Raw genomic sequence first — 21,501 nt, 5'->3', positions numbered from 1 at the left:
CATCTGGGTTCCAATTCCTGAAGCCGTGGTGCCTGCAGCTTTTGATTCTGTGAGCTCTTCTCAAGCCTCCTTTCTTGCTCCAGGAACTAATAAATCCCCCTTTTTGGCTTAAGCCATCTTGAATGGGTTTCTAACATTTGTAACTAGAATTCCAACATACATCATCAAATCCATAAATTCCACCTATCATTTTACAGACAAGAAAACGGAGATTAACTTGCCCAAGGCCACACACACATCACGACTGAATTACTTCTTTTCTCTTCAATCTACTGGCATGCTCTGCTTCAAGAAAAAACTGAAACTTTGAGTTAGTGGGGGGTGTGTGTTTTTAATAACCCCCAACGCGTTCATAGCTGGTCCCAAGCAGACTTGTGAGTGAGTGGGTAAACCGTCGTCAGTTCCGAGGGCTGAAAACACACCTCCCAGAATTTGGGGCTACAGCTCTGTTAGCTGAGTGAAGCTGCATTGATGAGTGCTCCACAGTAGAGATACTCTTTATTGAACCAAGGCCCAAATGGTGAAATTTCCACACTGAATGATCTCAGGAGTTGAGTGCGATAATTGAAACAACTAAAAAATAGGTTGACATTTCTTATAACTGCTTTAGAAGTTGTCAAAACCCACTCAATTTGTGATAGTAACAGTAATCCACTGTACAAAGAACATATTAGTTAACACCTATAAAACCCCAGTTATCCAACTGGTGATAGCTAAATAAACTATAATATCCTTACATACTACAGACTACAGGGGTATAGTGGGTTATTGGTCCTAATTCGTGCTGTCATAGCTTCATATACTTTTTACCTTCTGCCCTGTGACTACAGTGCTTACCACCCTGGGCAATCAGCTCCCAGCCGACTAACATGGCTTACTTGGAGAGCTTGCTTTGACGAATGTAGTTAGAGGGTAAAACGATGCCCACATGGTTTGGCTTCTCTTCTTGTGATTCTGCTACCGCTACAGGTGGGAATCTGCACAGGTTAAAATGAAATTTTACCTATTTTTTGAATACGCAATATTTTCACATACAGTAGAATTCCAAAGGTACCAAAGGGTATACAACCACCTGGGTCCCTTCCCCGAAGGGAGCCATTTCCTGTGTAACCTTCCAGAGAAACTTGATCCATACACAAGGGAAGTCAAAATAGCAGTATTTCCTGGAGTCGGAACCCAGGGCTGGGCATAGAGGCTTCTGGATCAGGCTGGAAAAGCCCTTCTTGGGAAGATCTGATTCTCTTACTTGAGGATATTTATAATCTGAGCGACCAGCCTGTAGGCATACCTATAAATAACTTACTGTTGACCAATTACTAGTCTACAAAGGCACTTGTTATATAGAGCTATTGATCTCATTTGAAACTCTTAAAAATGTACCGTTTCCAAAATGCAGTCGATATTAGGGTGCACCTGAAAACTCAGAGAGGGACCTGCTCCTTGGCCTAAAGCAGGTAACAAGCACACAGTCGTGGTTTCAGTTGGCGCCATCCCCAAATGTTTGTTTCATTTTGGAGACAGATCATTCCAATTAAGACCAAACACTGGAAAAACATGGTAAAGGGAATTTTCATCTATTTACAGCAATATACGAATTAACTGTTTTCCTCATTTTAACTTGTTTAGGACTCAAAGGGAATTTTAAAAAATTGATTTGAAATGGTAAATTACATATTTAACTTTAATTAATTTGTACCAGATTGATATTTTCATCTGCAAAAATGTCTAAACTTTTTTCTCCTAAAAGCATAATGAAATGACCAAAACAACCACTGATCAAATTTAAAAATCTTTCTATAAAACTTAATTACTTTGCTTTTAAAACACAATTATTCACTTCACAAAGATTAACCAAAACACAAACCCTGTCAAAGTTTATTATTATAATCTTTCACAAAATCAATAGCTTAAACAAAAGACTGCATTGTTTTTATTTTATTTTATTTTTTGTCAATGACTACTTTAATGTAAAACCACAATGTAAAAATAGAACTTTAGTTTTAGTGACTGGAATACAAACAGATAAATAATCTTCTTCAAAGGGAAAAAATACTTGAGGGGAAAAAAATGATATGTGTAAAGCAGGACATGTAAATATCAGTTTAGTTCCTCATTGCCAACATGGCATTTATATCTCAGATGATATTTTGTAATTTATCCATAATTTGCTTCAGCTGTTGATTCTTCTGTTTGAGTTTCTGGAGAAACAAAAGAATTTATCAAAAATGAAATATAGACCATGAAGTTAAAAGACTAAATGTCGTAAGTTTGGACTCCAGACAATTAAGCTAAGTATTTCCTTCAAGCAGAAGACCTCAGCCCTCTTCTGTCCACAAATATTCACTGAAAAGCAAACTGAGTTCTAACCCAGCCCACAGAGGCCTGGATCTAGCTTCCACCTTCCTTTATTCATCTACTTCCACCTTCAAAGAAAATAGACTAAATATTTAATTGTTCTAAAACCTAAGCATATAGGTTTGCCAAGAGGCAGTGTAACATAATGGTCAAGAGCCAGAATCTGTGGGCTTCTACGGCTCCTGCACTAAACATATGACAGTGGCCAAATTACTGAACCTCTCTCTGCCTCAGTTTCCACATCAGAAAGATGGGGATAATAACTGAACCCACTTTGGAAGAGTTGATATGAGGATTCAATGATCTGATTCATGTAAAGTATTTGAACTGTCAATGCAGGAAGTAAACTATAATACAAGTACAATGCCTGATGGGACGGGTCTTTCAAAAACATGGCGGAAGTCACTGCTTGCCCAAACGTGAAGCAATCTACTTCTAGTTCTGAAAACTGAGGACCAAATGATACAGTCCCCGATGTAATCCCTACATCGGGGATTTGCTGGCTGCCCTACATGCACAAGGCACGTGTCTGTTTTTCTGTGTGTGGGTTTCTACCAGACTACAGTTTATAAACTTCTTTTTAAGGATCCTTTCCTCAAATCCTATGAGGCAAATGTCTGCTTGGGTAAAACAAGATAAAAATAGAGAACTTCTGGTGAGTGTTTACTAGCTATTATAATAAGAAGCATTACTGTTCAATAACCTTTTGGGAACATTACATTTGGAAATAATATATTTACTTAAATAATTTTAAAGAAACTATATTAAAATACCTCCACATAAAGTAGTACATGTTCAGTATAAAGAGGCCTAAAATCATTAATTTTTACATAATTAAAGAGCAAACCAAGATTACGTAAACTGCTCATTTAATTCTAATCTAGAGTTAAAGTAACAGGGAGAAAGTAACTAAAAAGGGGGACCAAGAAATTCTTATTGGAAACAGAAAAGCAATTTACAGAGACTTTAATGTTTAATATTAATTCAATTCATATTTGAAAAGAGAAATTATCACAAAACAGTCAGATACAACTTATGACCATGCAGTACACAGGGCATGGTGTATAGTAGACAGCACCATAAAGCTTACGCCAACAGTTTTGGAAAAAGACTGTCAGTATTCTAGTTAGTCTCCTTGTTCAGTTTTCAGATGGCCCACTTTCTAAGTTCTGTTGTCATAAGTATGTGGTAGTTATTTAGGCAACGGTGTGTTTCATCTAACCAAACAGACCTAGATAACTGGATGAGGTCACGAATGACTGGATGACCAACACCAAGGCTAGGAAGCCTTTTTCACCCCAGAGACCAAGAAACTGACTATGTACCAGCAATGAAGGGCTGTGTGAAGCGAGTTACCCTATATAATAAAAGCCTAATATGCAAATTGTCCCCTCAATCGGGAGTTTGACCAGAGAGTGAGGCTGGCTGGCCAACCTTCAGAAGGGAGGCCCCAGCCAGTGGCAGACAGCCACCAGGGGAAGGGAGCCGCAGCCAGTGGTGGCAGCAGGCAGCTGGGGAAGGGAGGTCCTAGATGGCAGCCAGCAGCCGCTAGGGACCCTGGGTCTCTAGTTTAGAAATATAAATTCTGATATACTTGTTTTTAAAAAATTAGCCTCATTAATTCTTAAAAAATAGTGTCAGAAAACTAAAAATTGTAGTATATTTTCATGGTAATATTCAACTATAGGCAATAGTAAAAAAAATTACATGGCCAACAGTGTGGTGATTGCAGGGAGAGGTGAAAGAGAGTATAGGGGGGTAAATGAAAAAACAATAGTAAAAAAAATTTTAAGTACGATAGGGTGACAAAAGTAGGTTTATAGTTGTTCGTATGAAAAATAATAATTAAAAAATAACATAAGAATAAACTCTGTGTTTCACATGCTCACAACTATAAACTACTTTTGCTCCACCTGCATTATAAGGCACTGGATAGTTTTTCTCAAAGATGCCACAAAGTTAAAAATTACAAAAATTAGCATACATGTAAACTACCTAGAGCCAAAACATGTCTAAAACTATCAACAGCAAAGCTGACAGTTCTGCTTATTAGTGGTTAAATTGTAAATCAATTTTCATGACGTGATACAGAATTTAATATATACAATCTTGCCACTGATTGATTTTAACAGAGATTGACAGCTGCTATTAACAAAATCCATCAACTTTGCCTAATTTGCTACATTAACAGGTGAATGTGTAAGTAAATGCTGTCATGCCATGTAATTCAATATTCATACAAAGGCTGTGACAATTGGTCAAAAATGTTTTAATTTCTAAATACATGGAGTTATATGTCAACTCTGAAAAAACTATCTGCATTATCTTTCAATTTCATTTTACCATCAACAGAATAGTTTTAAGCAAAATTGAACCCATTCCGATAGTCAAAACATACAGTTTTGACCACTTGTTTGGGTATTAGGGCTTATGGATTCCAGAATATGAAGAAAATGAGAAGTATTTATATGAGCCAAAAATCTGATGACTGAAACTAAGCCATCCTGTCTTCTGATGATTTACATCAAATACTGATTATAAACTTTGTGCTCCAAAGCTTCATGGCATTATGGTAGTCATAGTCACACAGGTAGTCAGAAACCAGGCATATCATGTAGATTAAATAGTAAACACACCCCATTCAGTGTTGTTCTATACAATTTCAAGTTCATAATGATACAGTAATATTTTGAAAATGACTGAATGAGGGTCAACTGAGGGATTTATAAAGCTACTTACTTTATGTGGCTTATTTACTTCCCTTGCCTTTGGGGTCAAGTTCACAAAAATTCCCAAGACTAAGACCCATAAATTTGGTGTCTAGGTTTTCTTCTGTTTATTTTATTGTTTCAGGTCTTGAATATATTCAAGTTTTTTTTAAATCCATTTTGAGTTAATTTTTGTATACAGTGTACTACTTTCATTTTTTTGCATGTGGCTGTCCAATATTATTTCCCAGCACCATTTATTGAAGAGACATTCCTTTTTCCATTATGTACTCTTGGCTCCTTTGTCAAAAATTAGTTGTCCAAATAAATGTGGGCTTATTGCTAGGCTCTCAGTTCTGTTCCACTGGTCTGTGTGTCTATTTTTCTGCTAAAACCATACTGTTTTGCTGTGCTTGTAGTATAGTTTGAAGTCACAGAGTGCAATACCTCTTTTTTCTTAGCATTGCTTTGGCAATCTGGGTTTTTTTTGTGGTTCCATACAAATTTGAGGACGTTTTGGTTCTATTTCTGTGAAAAATGCCATTGGGATATGTATAGGGTTTGCATTAAATATGTAGATTGCTTTAGGTAATACGGACACTTTAACAATTCTTCCAATCCATGAACAGAGAATATTTTCCCATTTCTTTGTGTCTTCTTCAGTTTCTTGCAACAATGTTTTATAGTTTTCAGTGTATATAGTCCTTAACCTCCTTAAGTTTATTCCTAAGTATTTTATTCTTTTTTGTTGCTATTTTAAATGTATACAGAAATGCAAGATTTTTGTATATTGATTTTATGTCCTGCAACTTAACTATATTTACTGTTTATATATTACTATATTTATAGTTCTTGGTAGTAAGATATTTTTTATTATACAAAGTATTGTCATATTTAGATTATATGAAAGTTCTTTTTTTTTTTAATATTTTATTGATTTTTTACAGAGAGGAAGGGAGAGAGATAGAGAGTCAGAAACATCAATGAGAGAGAAACATCGATCAGCTGCCTCCTGCACATCTCCCACTGGGGATATGCCTGCAACCCAGGTACATGCCCTCAACCGGAATCGAACCCGGGACCCTTCAGTCTGCAGGCCGACGCTCCATCCACTGAGCCAAGCCGGTTTCGGCTATATGAAAGTTCTTTTAAAAAATAGTCAAGAATGAAGTTATTTCTAAGCCATCAAATCAGATAAAAAGAGAAATTAAATGAAAAGAGAAATGAAACATTTAGAAAAAATTATATCTTTCTGAATTTACATGTTTATTTTTAATATTATAAAATCGTCTATGCTAGAGAACGAACTATATGTCACATGTGGTACTCTGAAATTATAGTTAACATTACAAAGGTATTTTACTTATATATATGTCAATGCATTTTATAAAAAAAATCCTTTTTGCAGAGAAGAAAAATAAACAAAACATCTATTGTGAATTAATACATAGATTATCAATAGAAACATAAAATTTCTTAAATGAATGCCTCATCTCTGGACTACCAAACACAATTTATACTTCATGATCTAAATTAATTTCTCAATCCCCTCCTCATCTCCTACCAATTCTGTTCTTTAGTTTTTTATGCTCATTCATTACTGTCAAACCTGCTGAAAACAGTCTAAATTTTTACTTACCCCTTTAAAAAAAAGTTTTATTTTATAAAATCTATCCATCTTTTTCCTTTCTCCTTAGTTTTGATATACATTTTTCTTTTAATTTTCCAGTTTTTGTTTTACAGGTCTTATTTTTAACTCTGAAATTCACTTTGACATATGGTGTAATATAAAAGCTAACTTAATCCCCCCCAAAGTTTCTATTTTTAAAGACTAATTTTCCATATAATCCCTCTTCTGTCATATTAAATTCTCATCTACAACAGAAAGACTACTTTTGTAGGTATGATTTAACTAATCTGTCTGTTCTTGTGTCGATATTTCACTTATCATTTTTATACTATGCTTCATCTTGTTTTAATTTTTAATACAAAGAATGCTGATTTATTACTCTTATCAGTATTTTCTTTAATAGTATACTCTGAAGGAAAAATTCCCATCTGGATTTTTATTTAGATTTGTTTTTTGATTGGTATTGCACTAAAGTCTTATTTTTATGTACTTTTAAGAGAATGCCTATTTGGATTTGGATCGTTACTATATTATAACTATGAAATAATCAAGACTGGCATTTTTAGAGTATTTATTGGCCACATAAGAACTTTATATGTTCTTTTAATTAGTCAAAATTTCTTTCATAAATCTTAATAATTTTAGTCACATATATCATTGAGATAAATCCTAAGTACTTAATATGTGTTGTTGCAATTGTGAATAAGATCTTAAAATCTAATTGGCTTAATCATTATAAGAGAATGGTATGATCTTATATTAAGCCTTTTTATTGAACTTATTGACTGTAGTTATCAACTGAATTTCTTTACACTTAACAAGCTTGAGCTATAATATATGTACAAATTTAATAAACTTAATAAGCTTGTACATTTTATAATTCCTGCTTCCTCAAGTTTGTTTCTTTTTGTTCTGTCTATAACTTCTAAAATAATATTAAAGATAGTTGTGTGAGACATTTTATGCTTGAAAAAGTGTGAAAAAATGTTGGTTATTTCTCAGAAATAAAGACTAAAAAGAAAAATAGATACTATCTTGTTAATAGTTTTAAGTCTTTAAATCAGCAATATTTGAATTTTATCAAATGTCTTTTACATTTGAGAAAAAATTTTCCAATTTAATCTACTGATTATACTCAGAAAATCCTCTTTGTGGTATATTAATTATTAATGCCCTGTTGAATTCTATTAACTGGAATTAAACTTTCAGGAGCAGGATGGAGGATTTGTACATGAAAGTGTAAAACTGGTAGTTTTATTTATTGTGTTATTGGTTAGGTTTTGGTAAGTAAGCTTGGGCCATGTTCCTACAAGAAAGACCTAATAACTGTCCCTGTTTCTCTATTTCTCATGTAAACTATCTGATCATCTTCTGAACTTTTGAAAATATCAGCAATAAATACGTTCAAGTTTGGATCTTTTTTTGTTGAGTGGGGGTGGGGGAGTTGGGTAAGGTAATGCTGTGATAATTCTCTTGATTTCTTTTTTTAAAAATATATTTTTATTGAATTCAGAGAGGAAAGAAGAGGGAGAGATAGATAGAAACACCAATGATGAGAGAGAATCATTGATTGGCTGCCTCTTACATGCCCCACACTGGGGATTGAACCCTCCACCTGGGCATGTGCCCTGACTGGGGATTGAACCGTGGTCTCCTGGTTCATAGGCTGATGCTCAACCACTGAGCCATGCTGGCTGGGCGACTCTCTTGATTTATTATTCAGGTGTTGAGACATTCACATTTCCTATTTATAAATTTTTATCTTTTGTCACTCCAAATATGCTGTATACTAGAAAGCTAGAGTTCTGCCTACAATGAGTAAATGGGCTGTGACTGAGTGCCTATGAAGATCTTCCAAAAGCTTTATGGCACCAATTTTGCAGTCTCTCTTCTGACTCTTCAGCTGAGATTTCTACTTACCTTTTAGTTCTTGGTTGTACTCCGAGTGAGTTAAATTCACCACACAAACATTTCATGTAATTCTATAATTCAAATTATGTTTTCCAGTCACATTAGACTCCCCTGTAATTGTTATCAATAATTCTGAAATGTCAAATATACAGACTAATCACTCACTTTATTTACTTCAGCAATTTCTCGCCTCTCTTCGCTAGCAAAACGAGGTGGGCCAGCCCGATCATCATTCTTTGAGCCATCTTCTTCCACATATGGAATTAGTTGCTGGAAGTTATAAACAAATTAAAAGTAAAAAATATGACATAAAATTTCCAATTACACTGGTATAGAAATGAGTCAGATTAAGGTCAATTTTTATACTTTTAATAATATAAAAAGAAATTTTAACCTAGATGATAGTCTAAAATAACAGTGTGCTAAGTTTATCATTTCAATGCACTCTGTACATTAGTTTTTTGGGTTTCTTTTGAGAAATAGCTGTTATAACACTAGTTGTTACATATAGTTAAGTAATACCCTACTCATTCAACCAGCAAATATTTAGTTGCCAGCCACTGGGTGACACACTGCAAAAATTGTGACACATAAGTTGTGATTCCCACACCTAAGAAATTCATGGACCATTGAGATAGGCTTTCTTTCATTCATACTAGAAAGAACTTTAGGGATGTGCATGATATAAATCTCATTTACTTGCTATTTAGAACGTAAGTAACTATGCAAATTCCTAGATGTTGTAACTTCTTTGATTAGGAGAAAGTTGTTTGTTTTTAATTTTGTAGGAGAAAAAAATGTATATAGCAATGAAACTTCTAGCAGAATTATAATTGAATATGTATGGTTTGTGATGAAGTTTATTTGATGAAACTCCTCATAGACGCGATAGACTTCAGGAATCATATAGTCTCAACTGTCTTATATTATTACCAATCCAGGTAAATAGGTGGTACGACCAGGAGTCATCTGGCTAAACTTCTTCAAATTCCTTCACAGAGACAATAAAGACTTACCCACACCCACACCACTTTCCTCCTTTCTTCTCTCCCAATGCACACTTGTCCTTCCTCCTGAACACGGTTAGTCTCCATTCCTGTGCTTTTCCTTCTGCCTTTATTACCTATCCGCTTCCCAACCTTTCCCTACGGTTTCTTCCTTTATCATCTAAACATGTTCTGATCTCTCCCATGTGGAGGAAAAATGCCAAAAACCTTTGACTCTATCCTTCTTTCCATCTACTACATTCCTCTCTTGATTTCTATCTCAGCTTCTTGAAAGATGCATAGCCACTTGTTGGCTCCAGTTCCTTATTTTCTTCAACCCACCTTGATCTGACTTCTTGTTGCTACCATTTCACTGAAGCGCTGCTCAGATATACTAACACTTCTCTAGCAAAATCTCCTGGACAGTTTTCAGTCCTTATTTTCCTTGACTTCTCTGCAGCCTCTGACAATTTGTCAACCATATTTCTGATCTTTCAACAACACCTTTGATCACTTCTTTTCAGGCTGTTTTGCGTTTACTCTTTCTCTGTCCATCCCTTCCTGCTGATCACTCAAAAAAGGAGCACTGATCACATGAAACTGCTCTTTATATGTAATGAGAGAACATCCAACTCTTCCCAGCTAGCTACCTTTGGGGCAGAGATATAACTTGTCAACAGGAAAGGGCTATGTATATACCTAATTAACTAAACTATATTTAGGATCCAAAGTTAAATTTACAGAATACATTTTTTTTTAAATATATTTCACTGGCCCTCCACAGAGAGGAAGGGAGAGGGATAGAGAGTTAGAAACATCAATGAGAGAGAAACACCAATCAGCTGCCTCCTGTACACCCCCCCACTGGGGATGTGCCCGCAACCAAGGCACATGCCCCCGACTGGAATCGAACCCCGGACCCCTCAGTCCGCAGGTCGACGCTCTATCCACTGAGCCAAACCGGTCAGGGCCAGAATACATTTTAAAACAAGTGATTCACTAAGCTAACTTAAATTATTAATGATGAAAACATAACTTTTATCCATAAAGAACTCACATGAAAACTATTTAAAAAGTATTTGATATTACTATTTCAACTCCTACTAAAGAAAACCCCAAAACCACCATGCAGTGATTTAATTAATAGGAGACACTGACAACAATAAAAATTGCCAGACAACCCTCACATTCTAACAACCAAAATTCACTAATAAGCCTATATATTAGTGTACAAAAAATTATTAACATGAAAATATGGCATTAATTCTATACATATATGTATATCATATTTTCATCTTCTCTAGTCAAAAGTAAAACTGATATAATTCAAAATCGGGAGATACTGCAGAAATAAGAGAAAGCGAGAAGGGCGACAGTGACAACACCTGAGGCCATCTTGTCTTACATTCGCCCGCCCTTTACCACTGGGACTTGCCTCTACTGGAATGGGATCCATCCCTCCGCAGTTTTCATTGCATTGGTCATAGACCAGTCTCAGCTTCCAGAAGAGAATAGAAAGCTGGCGAAGGTGATCCTGGAGCTTTGCTAGCCGATCTTGGTATGTTCCAGTATGGTATGTGACACCATTTGGGAGCTTATCAGGCAAAACAAAACAACAAAAATAAAAAGTAATGAAAATCAAGACTTTCTGTAAGTAAAGAGAGCAAACAAATAATCTTAAGTACTGCATAAAAGCAAACAGTTCCTCAGTTAATCAAGTGCAAGTTTAAGAATTTAAGAGTATCCGTGCTCATTTCTCAGCTCCTTGGCATACTGTTTGTGCTGTAAAACACACCCAGAAAAAAACTTTGTGATAAGCAAGCCCCTCTGACCAGGTGAAATACTTTCCCCCTCTAATTTTTAAAGTATTACTTTAAAAACGTACAATTTTAATATTATTTACTATTACATAAAGGCAGCAAGTAGCTGGACTCAACTAGGAAGTGAAAAGTAAAATAAAATTTTAAAAAAAGAAGAAAAGAAATAAATGAAGACAGGACTTTTTAACAGAATAAAAGTAGTAATATGCTGCTCCTGTTGCAAAATAATCTCAAGGTACCTTAACTCTGATAATTAAGATACTCAAGGCACACAATGAAATATAAAGTTGTCACCAAAAGTTTTCTCTAAAAATAACATATAGCAGGAGATATAATGCACATTGATCTGAACTTGAACATCATTAATAAATTATTATAAGTAACTGCTCTGATCAACTGTCCTGATGCTTATGCGTTTTTAATTCAGTAATTTTATCAAAAGAAGCCAAATGTATGTATGTAATGAAATGATAAAATCACAGAAAAATGGAAATCAATCATTATTTATTTAGAACTAATAACTAAATACGTGCCTTTTCTGCCTTCCTGAAACTCATGAACAAAATCTTCCTTTCTCTATACAACTTTACATTTTATTCCCACAGTCTTATCTGTGAAGTCATCCTAACATAAGCATTAAAAACATTTACATCCTATTTTCTAATATACAAGGTGCTTTCATTATAAGCACTTGCCCTTATACTTACCTTGGGGTTAAAATGATAAAACTAACTACTTACTGTCTAATAGCTAGATCAGTCCAGTTCTTCTAAACCTCAGTTCATTTTTCTTTTTCTTTAAATAGATGAAATAAAAATGAAAAACAAAGTTCCTGATACAGTGTTTGGAGAAAAAAGAAAATAGGACACACTATTGTTACAAGTAAGGTAAAACCATAAACATGAAAAAAAGACTGGAAAGGCTTACATAGCTGATGAAAGATATATTAAGGAGATAGTCTTGTATAATTTATTTTATTCTTTTTTTACTTTCAAATTTTCTATAATGTTATGGTTTATAAGATAAAGAGATGGATCTTCTGAAATTATTTGAATGAGATATTGTTAGGATTTTCAGAAATTCTTAAGCATTGAAACTCTCTGAGGACAGTGTCTCAAAGAAATATGATAAAAAATACCAAAGGATGAATTAGTAAAAATAGTTTAAAGGAGAAAGGCATTAAAAGTTCATCATCCAGTACAATGGAGGACTTTCCCTCTTAAGCTTTCCAATTTATGAACTTTCACAAACACTAACAATCAAAGAAATGTTTCAAAGGATCCCCGCTTTCCAGTTTGGGTGCTAGTGAGGAGTATAATGATTGTATCTTACATACGGAAGCACCATGTACCTTTCCTGTAGCATTGACGAGGCTTACTACTTTGCCCATATTTTCTACTTAGTGAAGACTGGAACTTATTCACTTTTGTATCACTGTATTTAGTACAGTACTGACAAACAGAAGGTTTTAAAGTACAGTCTAACTTATTTTACTTTAATGTTATTTTCCCAATAAATCTATACTTAAAATTCACTTAGAAGTGTGTGTCATGTAAAAAGAACTCCCAATAGATTTTTTCACAAAGGAAAACAAAATCATTTTGAAATGCAAATAATCACCCTCCTTAAATTCAGCTACTTTAGTAAGTTTGGGTATCAGTTTCCATATACAACATCAGCTTCTCAAAGAAAGGAATAATTAATTCAGTCAAAAAAAAGTACTGCACATTCTACATGTGTCAGGCGCTGTCCTAGAAACTGGGTTAGAGACGTTCTGATACTGCAGAGTATAAGTTATTATAGTGCCTAAGAGCCCTTGTTATACAGTGTAGTGTACATATTTAGCTGGAAAGCTCATCAATAATCATCTCCCTCATGAATGCTAATGAAGGCCCATAAATATATGATTATACCCCAGATACCAAAAAGGAATTCAATTAAATTCAATATCCATTCTTAAAATAAATATAAAAGTCATACTAAACATTCCCCAGTGTGATAAAATACATTTATCCCAGTTAAAAAGTGAGCACAGCACCATGATTAATATGGAAACATTAAAAGCATTCTCAATGAAGTCAGAAACAGAACAGGATGTCTACTAAGACCACTAATATTACTAGTGAACACTATTCTGGAGGAACTGGCCAATGCAATTAGAGAGGGAAAAAAAGAAAAAAAAAGTTAAAACATTAAAAAGACCCTATTTACAATAGCAACAATAAAGACAATAAATTTTTTAAATTCCTAGATAAAAATGAAAACTTAGAATACTTCATAGGGACACAAAGGATATTCCATGTTCTTGGTTATTAAGACTCAACATAATAGTGATGTCTCCAGGTTAAATGAGCCTATTAAAAACATGAACAGGTTCTCAGAACTAAACAAGCAGACTGTAAAGTACATGTGGAAAAATAAGCAAGAATAGCCAGGCAATTCTGAAAAATAAGTATAAACACATTATAGAGCCTCAATAAATAGAAGCTTGGTATTGCATAAGAGACAGGCAGCTAAGTGAATAGAACAGAATAGAACATCCAGAAATAGACTTATTTGTATAAAGTAGCATTTGAAATCAATGAGGAAGGAAATAAATTATTCAACCAACCTTTTGGAAAGAGTAAGGCCAGGGCCATGCCTCACACTTTATTCTAGGCTAAATTCCATCTGGGTCAAAGTTTTAAATATAAAAATTGAAGCAAATGTTCTATGAAGAGAGATGATCAAATTCATTCCAAATAGGAAAAAACATAGATTTTTACCCATCCAGTGATCAAAGATCCAAAAATATAACTCACTCTGTTAGAGCCCAGTTATTGATCTTGGATATGGCAGCATAAACTGGTACAACCCCATGGAGGGCAATTGTTCAAAATATATCTAATTATAGAAGCACATAGCCATTTCTAAGAATTTATCCTACAGGTACACTTGTGCATTTATGCAGAAGGTTATTCACTGCAGCCTAACAGTCAGAGATGAAAAGCTACTTAAATGCCCTTCACTGGAGAACTGGTTAAATAAATTACAGTATTCCCCTGCAGTGAATTACTGTACTCTTTAAAAAGAAAAGGAGTTATTTCCTGTATGAATATGAATAAACCCCAAAATATACCAAATCAAAAAAAGCAAGGTGCAAAATGTGTGATGAAAATAAAAGAATATACATTTGCTTAAACAAGCACAGAATATCGGGAAGGATATGCAAGAATAGTAATAAAAATCATTAACAATCATTGCCTGCAGAGAAAGGGGTAGGTAGCTAGCAGAGAGGGGAGGAAGGCAGAATGTTCACTGTAATGTCCTTTTTTACTTCTGAATTTTGAATGTATTACATATTCAAAGAAGTTGTTTTAAAGAGGTAAAGGATAATAAACAGAACCAAAGCAATACTTCCTTACGGAAGGATTCTCAACTGGGATCAAGAAGGGATCCTTGGGGAAACATCTCTTAACCCGCCTGAAATTTTATTCAAAATGTATATATGTGTATTTTTCTTAGAAGAGAGTCCATACTTTTCATCCCATTCTCAAAAAGCCGAAGGACACATAATAAAGAACCATTTCTCTAGAACACTTAGAAATAATCTCAGCAGTCTGTATTTATGCCACTTTGTCCTTCTTGATTAGCAATGTAGAAGATCATTTTTAAAATGTGAATACTCTAAAAAATGTATCAGTAAATAAGTTATATGTAGTCCTGTCTGTACCACTACTACTTCTAGCTTCCTGGAAATGAAGGGGCACCCTGTTGTTTCTTTTACAGCGAATTGTAATATGCTCCAAAGGGGCTCAGATGAGTTAAACCACAGAACTCACACTTACAGGGCCACAGAGTAGTTAACTCTCAGGCCCTTACAAATTGGTTTTTGAGGGTTATCAAACACCACATGTAATCTAGTTAGTCATAATTTTTTGAAAGTGTTTAGTTTTTTTTCTGTGTGGATCACAGATGTGTATCATATCTCTTTTAATGCTAATAATTGTTTGACAGCAAGTTAGAACTATAAAGAGGTTAACAGGAAACGCTACTAGTCATGTGTGATGTCAGGTAAATTCTTCTCTCTTTAAGCCTCTGTTTCCTTAACTGTGAAATACAGATAAAAATACTGCTTAGAATTGCTCTTATAACAGTGTACCTAACAAAGTACTTGATAAATTTTAGCTATTAGTTTTCCAGTCCTAATTCAGTGCTTTGCATACAGCATGCTAAAAATAAGTGCATTTTCGATTCATGGTTGGGAATCCACAAATATGGAGGGCTGACTTAAATGTTATATGGGGTGTACACTGATATAAAATGGATTTTATCTGAAGAATATTTAGTCCAGAATTTGGTCTATTATGCACTTTTCTATGTATATAACAACATGGTATAAAATGTGACCATCAAAAATAAAGTGCTGTATATATTTTTTAAAGTTATATGGAGATTTTCGATTGCATGGGTAGTTGGCACCCATTAACTCTGCATTATTTAAGGGTCAACTGTATTTCCTAAATTCCGAGAGATCATTTAATACATACTTAAGTCATTTTAGGATTAATATATCAATTTTAAGTAATTGCCAAAGATGTCTTATCTTGTCTTAGATTGCCTTTGTATTGTTTCACCCTGGCTTATTGACATGGTCTTCAAAGATTTCTAAACAACTCTATTCCTTTTAAAATGAGAAAAAAAATCTCAAGAACTTAAAAAAAGGCAATAAGCCATTCTTTAGTGCACCTGTAGGAATAGGAATTATAAGAGTCTGACGACCTGATTTCAAATTTACCTTGTCATTGACCAACTTTGGGCAAGTTACCTTACCTCTCTGAGTCACAGAATCCTCACCCATAAAACCAGAATGATATCCACATCACATAATAGTAAGATGAGCAAGCATTAAAAATGGGTTAGCAAGTATGGTGATTACCAGAGGGAAAGGGGGGATGGGGCTGGTAGAAGAGGTTAAAGGGGGATAAATGGTGATGGAAGGAGACTTGACCTGGGTTGGTGAACACATTATACAATATACAGATGATGTATTATAGAATTGTACACCTGAAATCCATATCATTTTATTAATGTCACCCCAATAAATTCAATTAAAAAAAATAGGCTAGAAAATGAGGTTGGAATCCTTGACTATCCAAATGCAAAAAAAAAGTGCACTTGGATCTACACCTATCATTATATTAAAAAATTAACTCAATATGGATCATAGACCTAAATGTAAAACCTAAAACTATAAAACTCGCAGAAGAAAACATAGAAGAAAATCTCTGTCAATTAGACAAACATTTCTTAGGTACAACATCCAATCAAAATCTGTGAACAAATTAAGTTGGATTCCATCAAAGTTTAAAATGTTTGTTCTTCAAAAGGCAATGTGAATAGAATGAAAAGACGGTCACAGACTGCGAGAAAGTATTTGCAAAGCAAAAGACACACGATAACAAGTGCTGGTGAGGATGAGGCCTAACTAGAACCCTCACACACTGCTGATGGGAATTAAAGTTGTGCAGAACTTTGAAAAAGTTTCTTACCATGCTAAACATTTATTTTATGATCCAGCAAATTCCACTGCGGGACACCTGCCTACTCAGGAGAAATGAAACACATGTTCACAGAACATTTGGAAACGAACATTCATAGAAGTATTTTTATAATGACTCCAACATGGAAACAACCCGAAAGTCCGCCAACAGATGAACATACACACGAACTGTGATGTGTTCATTCACACGACGGAACACTATTCAGCAATCAAAAGGAACGAACTATTGACACACGATGAGTGGAAGGCGCCAAAGGTGACTACTACAAAAATGATTCCATTGACACAGAATTCTAGAAATGGATGGGTAACAGAAAGCAAATCAGAGAGGTTGCCCGCGGCCAGAAGGCCAGAAGTAAAGCTTTCAAAGGCGCACGGAGAGACCTTTCGCGGCATGGGTGATGGTTTCACAAGGACGCAGTTACGTCCGCCAACACTTTCAAAAAATGCATTTTATTGTGTGCCTCTTACACCAAAAATAGAGCCGTTGAACAAAAATGATGAGCAGAATCTGAATTCAACTCCTCAGACCCTCAGAAAAGATTCTGCTGGAAGAAGATGAGATGATGGTTAAAGCAATCGAAACAGGGTAGCGGAGTGAGGCCGGACTCGAACCCTGAAAGGAGCGAGTTTGCCTGGTAACAAGGGAACCTGTTCGAATCCAGGACACCGGGCTCCAATCGCCCAGAAACCCGCTCTGGAAACATCGCCTTCGCACGGCAGACTCCTGGGTCGGACAGTCACCGAGGACACTTCGGCATGTAAACCGGGCGACCCGATCCTCGGGGTTTGCCCAGGGCAGCCCCGCTGACGCCCAGGGGCCCCACGGAACGTCCAGCCCAGCGCCCCGCGACCTCGCAGAAGCATCCGCCTCCTCCCCGCGCCGGGGGCGGCGCCTCCCAGCTGCTTACCTGCATTTTCCGCAGCAGCTGGAAGGTCTCCATCGTGCGGTACACAATGTCCTGGACCATCTCCTGCCCGATCTGGCACAGGGAGGCCGTGCTGACCTCCTGCGTGGCCTGCAGAGCCTAGGGCCCGGTGAAGGGCCTGGGCGCCATCCCCGATGCAGCCAAGGGAGGAGTGGACATGGCGCGGCTGCGGCCTCAGGCCCGCGGGGCCTCAGGAAAAGCGTCTGGGGGTCCCCTTGGCGGGGGATGTCGGCGGCCTTGGCGTGGGAAGGAGCTGGTGAGACTCCGGCGGCTGGATTTCAAAACAGCGGCCGTGACTTCCGTCAATGCTGACGTAACGCGTCATCAGACGTCATGGGTACCGCCCACTCGGCGTAACACCGGCCGGGATTGGCCCGGATGCCTGGCGGGCCGGACGGACGGGTTGAGTAGCCAATCGCAAGCTGCACTCCCGCCAGAGGGGGTGGTGCTAGTGGCGGGAGGCTAGCAGGCTTTCCCCGAGTTGGTTTCCCAGGTGCTCAGCCCTTCCTTAGAAGTCCTGTTAGGACTCTTCTGTGTTAGTTTCCTTGCGGAGCATTTTCTCTTACGGAGCCTATGAGGTTTGTAGTATTATTTTCCTTTCACAAGTAGGGGGAAGGCCCCGAGGGACTAGTTTGACTTGTTTAGTCGCAGACTCTTGCAACTGGTAACCTGCGATTTGAATTTAGAAAACGAAATTCCAGATCTGGCATGCTTCCCTGGGACCTGATACAGACGCTCGAATTACTATTGATCCCGACTCAAATGTCTGTTTATTCGAGAAGCTTTTCTTCTCACCCTAAGTGTAAAATTAACACTCACTCCCCTTCCTCAATTTGGCTGTTATTACTATGTGCTATAGACTATTCGGTTTGTTACTTTCTGACTTCCTCTCATTTTCTTACACACGCACTAGCATGCAAACTCCATAAAACAGATACTGTGCCTATTTTATTTACTTACTGTATTCTTCAAACTTAGTGATTGGCGCATAGAAGGTGCTCACTTAATACACGTTGAGTGACATAAACTTAAGACAAGCTAAAGTCTTTTCTCCCACCTACCTCTTCCTGCCCATTTTCAAAAATAACAAAAAAAAATTTCAAGAATGTGGAAAGGGGTGATAAACACAAAATTATTGCATTTTAAAAAGTTTTTGAACACTCCATTAGTAAGACTTTATAGGAAATGGTAACTAAAAATGACATAGGAACCATTATAGAAATTTTAAAGAGTGCTTTTACTGCTCCTTAGTGAGCAGTTACCATGTGGCAAATATTCCCTGAGCACCTACTGTGTGCTCCCTGCTAGAAATGGAGATAGAATAATGAACAAGTCAGGCAAAAGCTCTGCTCTCATGAGTCAGGCAGAACGAATTATTGTGGGGAGTATCTTGAAGGAAAAGTTCAAGGTCCGAATATTAATCTGCTAACAATTTAGGAGATCAGGGACAACCTGAAGGGAATAAGTTGGAAGCTGTTGGTGAATGGGGTCCATCTGGAGTGTTTTTTCATAGAAAACGCCATGGGAGGAAGTTCAGTGCCCACACCAGAAGTGAGGATGCCTCCAAATGCTTTCCAGCATCTAAAGTTTAGGCTGAGAAGTGTTGGGAAACAACGATGAAGACAGAGGCAAACCTTGAAGGACCTTCCAAGACAGATCAAGCAGTTTAGACTTTATTCTGAGTGAAATAACAGCTCATTGAAGACTTTGAGGAGGAGAGAAGAATAATTACCAGAAATTTTCAATTCAGAAGGCTTATTCTGGCTGCTAAATAGAGAATGTTGGATGTGTACTGTCTTTTGCCATCCCAAAGGGAGATAATGATGATGATGGTGGATCTATATTAGAGAAATAGCACAGTGGCTACCTGAATACATTTAATAAGTAGGATCTGGAGGATTTGATGTTGACTGGATTGGGAACAAAAAAGAGAAGAAGAAATTAAGGATGGCATGTTTTTCTGCCTTGAACAAATAGGTGGTGTTTATGCCATTTACCAAGATGGGTTCCAGTGGAAAAAAAGATGTTTCAGTAACATTATGACTTGTATTCGTTTCCACTCTAACAAATTATCACAAACTTAGTGACTTAACACAGGTTTATTATCTTACAGCTCTGTAGGTCAAAAGTCTTAAGTAAGTCTCACTGAGCTAAAATCAAGGTGTTGACAGGGCTCTCTTCCTTTCTGGAGACTATTTGAAGGAATCTGTTTCCTTATCTTTTCCAGCTTCTTGAGGTTGCTCCCATATCTTGTCTTGTGGTCTCTTCTACTATCTTCAAAACCAGCACAGCTGGTTGAATCCATTTCATGATGCCATCTCTCTGGTTCCGAGTCCTCTGCCTCCCTATTCCCCATTTAAGAACACTTTTGATTGCATTGGGCCCAGCCAGATAATCCAGGATATCTATTTTAAGGTCAGCTGGTTTCCTACTTGAATCCCCTCCTGCCATGTAACATAACATACTCACAGATTCTGGGGATTAGGATATCGACATCTTTGGGGAGGAGTACATTATTCTGTCTACCACATACTTCTAGCTCAAACTATTCCTGAATTTCAGATGCACATACCTAACAGCCTCTCTGACATCTTGACTGGGATGGTTAATTGGCATCTAAAGCTTTACGTGTCCAAAAACAAACTCCTGATCCCTGCTCCACTCCCCCAACCTTCTTTTACTGATTTTTCTCATCTCAGTAACTGGTACCACCATGTATTCAGTTGCTCATCTGCCTTCTATTTTTCCCACCATACTTTCAAGCCATCAGAAATTATCGTGGACTCTAACACTCAAATATATCCTCTGTGGGACAACTTTTCTTTACCTCTTCCACCCTGTTCCAAGCTGTCTTCTTCTCTTATTTAGATTGCCGGATGGCAATAAAATAATGCCTCCTACGTGGATTTCCTTGCTTCTACCCTTTCCCCATTCAGTCTATTCTCAACTTCTAAAAATATAAGTCAAACCAAAATGTCTTCCCATCATGCTTAGAATAAAATCCAAAGCTCCGTGATCTGCAGAGCTTCCCATGCACTGGCCCCTGGCCCATCCTGCCATCTCAGCCTCTACTGCTGTTCCACATACACTCCAAGCTCCTGTCACTTCAGGTTCATTCCTTTTAGCTCGGGAAGCTCTTCCCTCAGATATTTCTCCAGGTCTCTGGTTAGCATGGTTTCCCCCAGCCACCCTACTTAAAATAGCTTGATTTGTGGTATTTTACCTGAATTTAGTAGCTTAAAACAACCCAAATCTATTAACTTATAGTTTTGTAGGTTAGAAATCTGGCACAGATCTTGAGAGCTAGTATCGAGTTGATGGCAAGGCTGTGCTTTCTGGAGACTCTAGGGGAGGATCTGTTTTCTGCTCTTTCAGGTGGTTGGCAGAATTTAGTTTCTTGTGGTTGTAGGACTGACATCCCCATTTTCTTGCTAGCTGTAAACTGAGAGCCCTTCCTAGCTTCCATAGTTTCCTATATTTCTTGACTCGTGACCTCTTCCTCCATCTTGAAAGTTAGCAATGGTAGATGGGGTCCCTCCCGTGCATTGAATCTCTCTTTCCTCTTCTGTTATCCTTGTAGCATCTCTCCAACTCACCCTTCTGCTTCCCTCTTTTACTTT

At 36.8% G+C, this 21,501-nt stretch overlaps 1 protein-coding gene across 1 annotated transcript; it reads right to left on the bottom strand.

Annotated features, from left to right (window-relative positions):
• Nucleotides 1-1,954: 1,954 nt before the first annotated feature.
• On the bottom strand, nt 1,955-18,195 carry MED30 (mediator complex subunit 30). The gene is given in 4 exon segments (XM_036338119.1): nt 1,955-2,198; nt 8,770-8,874; nt 11,026-11,184; nt 17,864-18,195. Coding segments are annotated over 4 exon segments (504 nt in total). The 5' UTR covers nt 18,041-18,195; the 3' UTR covers nt 1,955-2,135.
• Between the last annotated feature and the right edge of the window lie 3,306 nt (nt 18,196-21,501).

This window comes from Myotis myotis, unplaced genomic scaffold (genome assembly GCF_014108235.1).
Source record: "Myotis myotis isolate mMyoMyo1 unplaced genomic scaffold, mMyoMyo1.p scaffold_m19_p_16, whole genome shotgun sequence".
NCBI classification, from domain to species: Eukaryota; Metazoa; Chordata; class Mammalia; order Chiroptera; family Vespertilionidae; genus Myotis; species Myotis myotis.
This window is presented reverse-complemented; position numbering and strand designations above follow the sequence as displayed.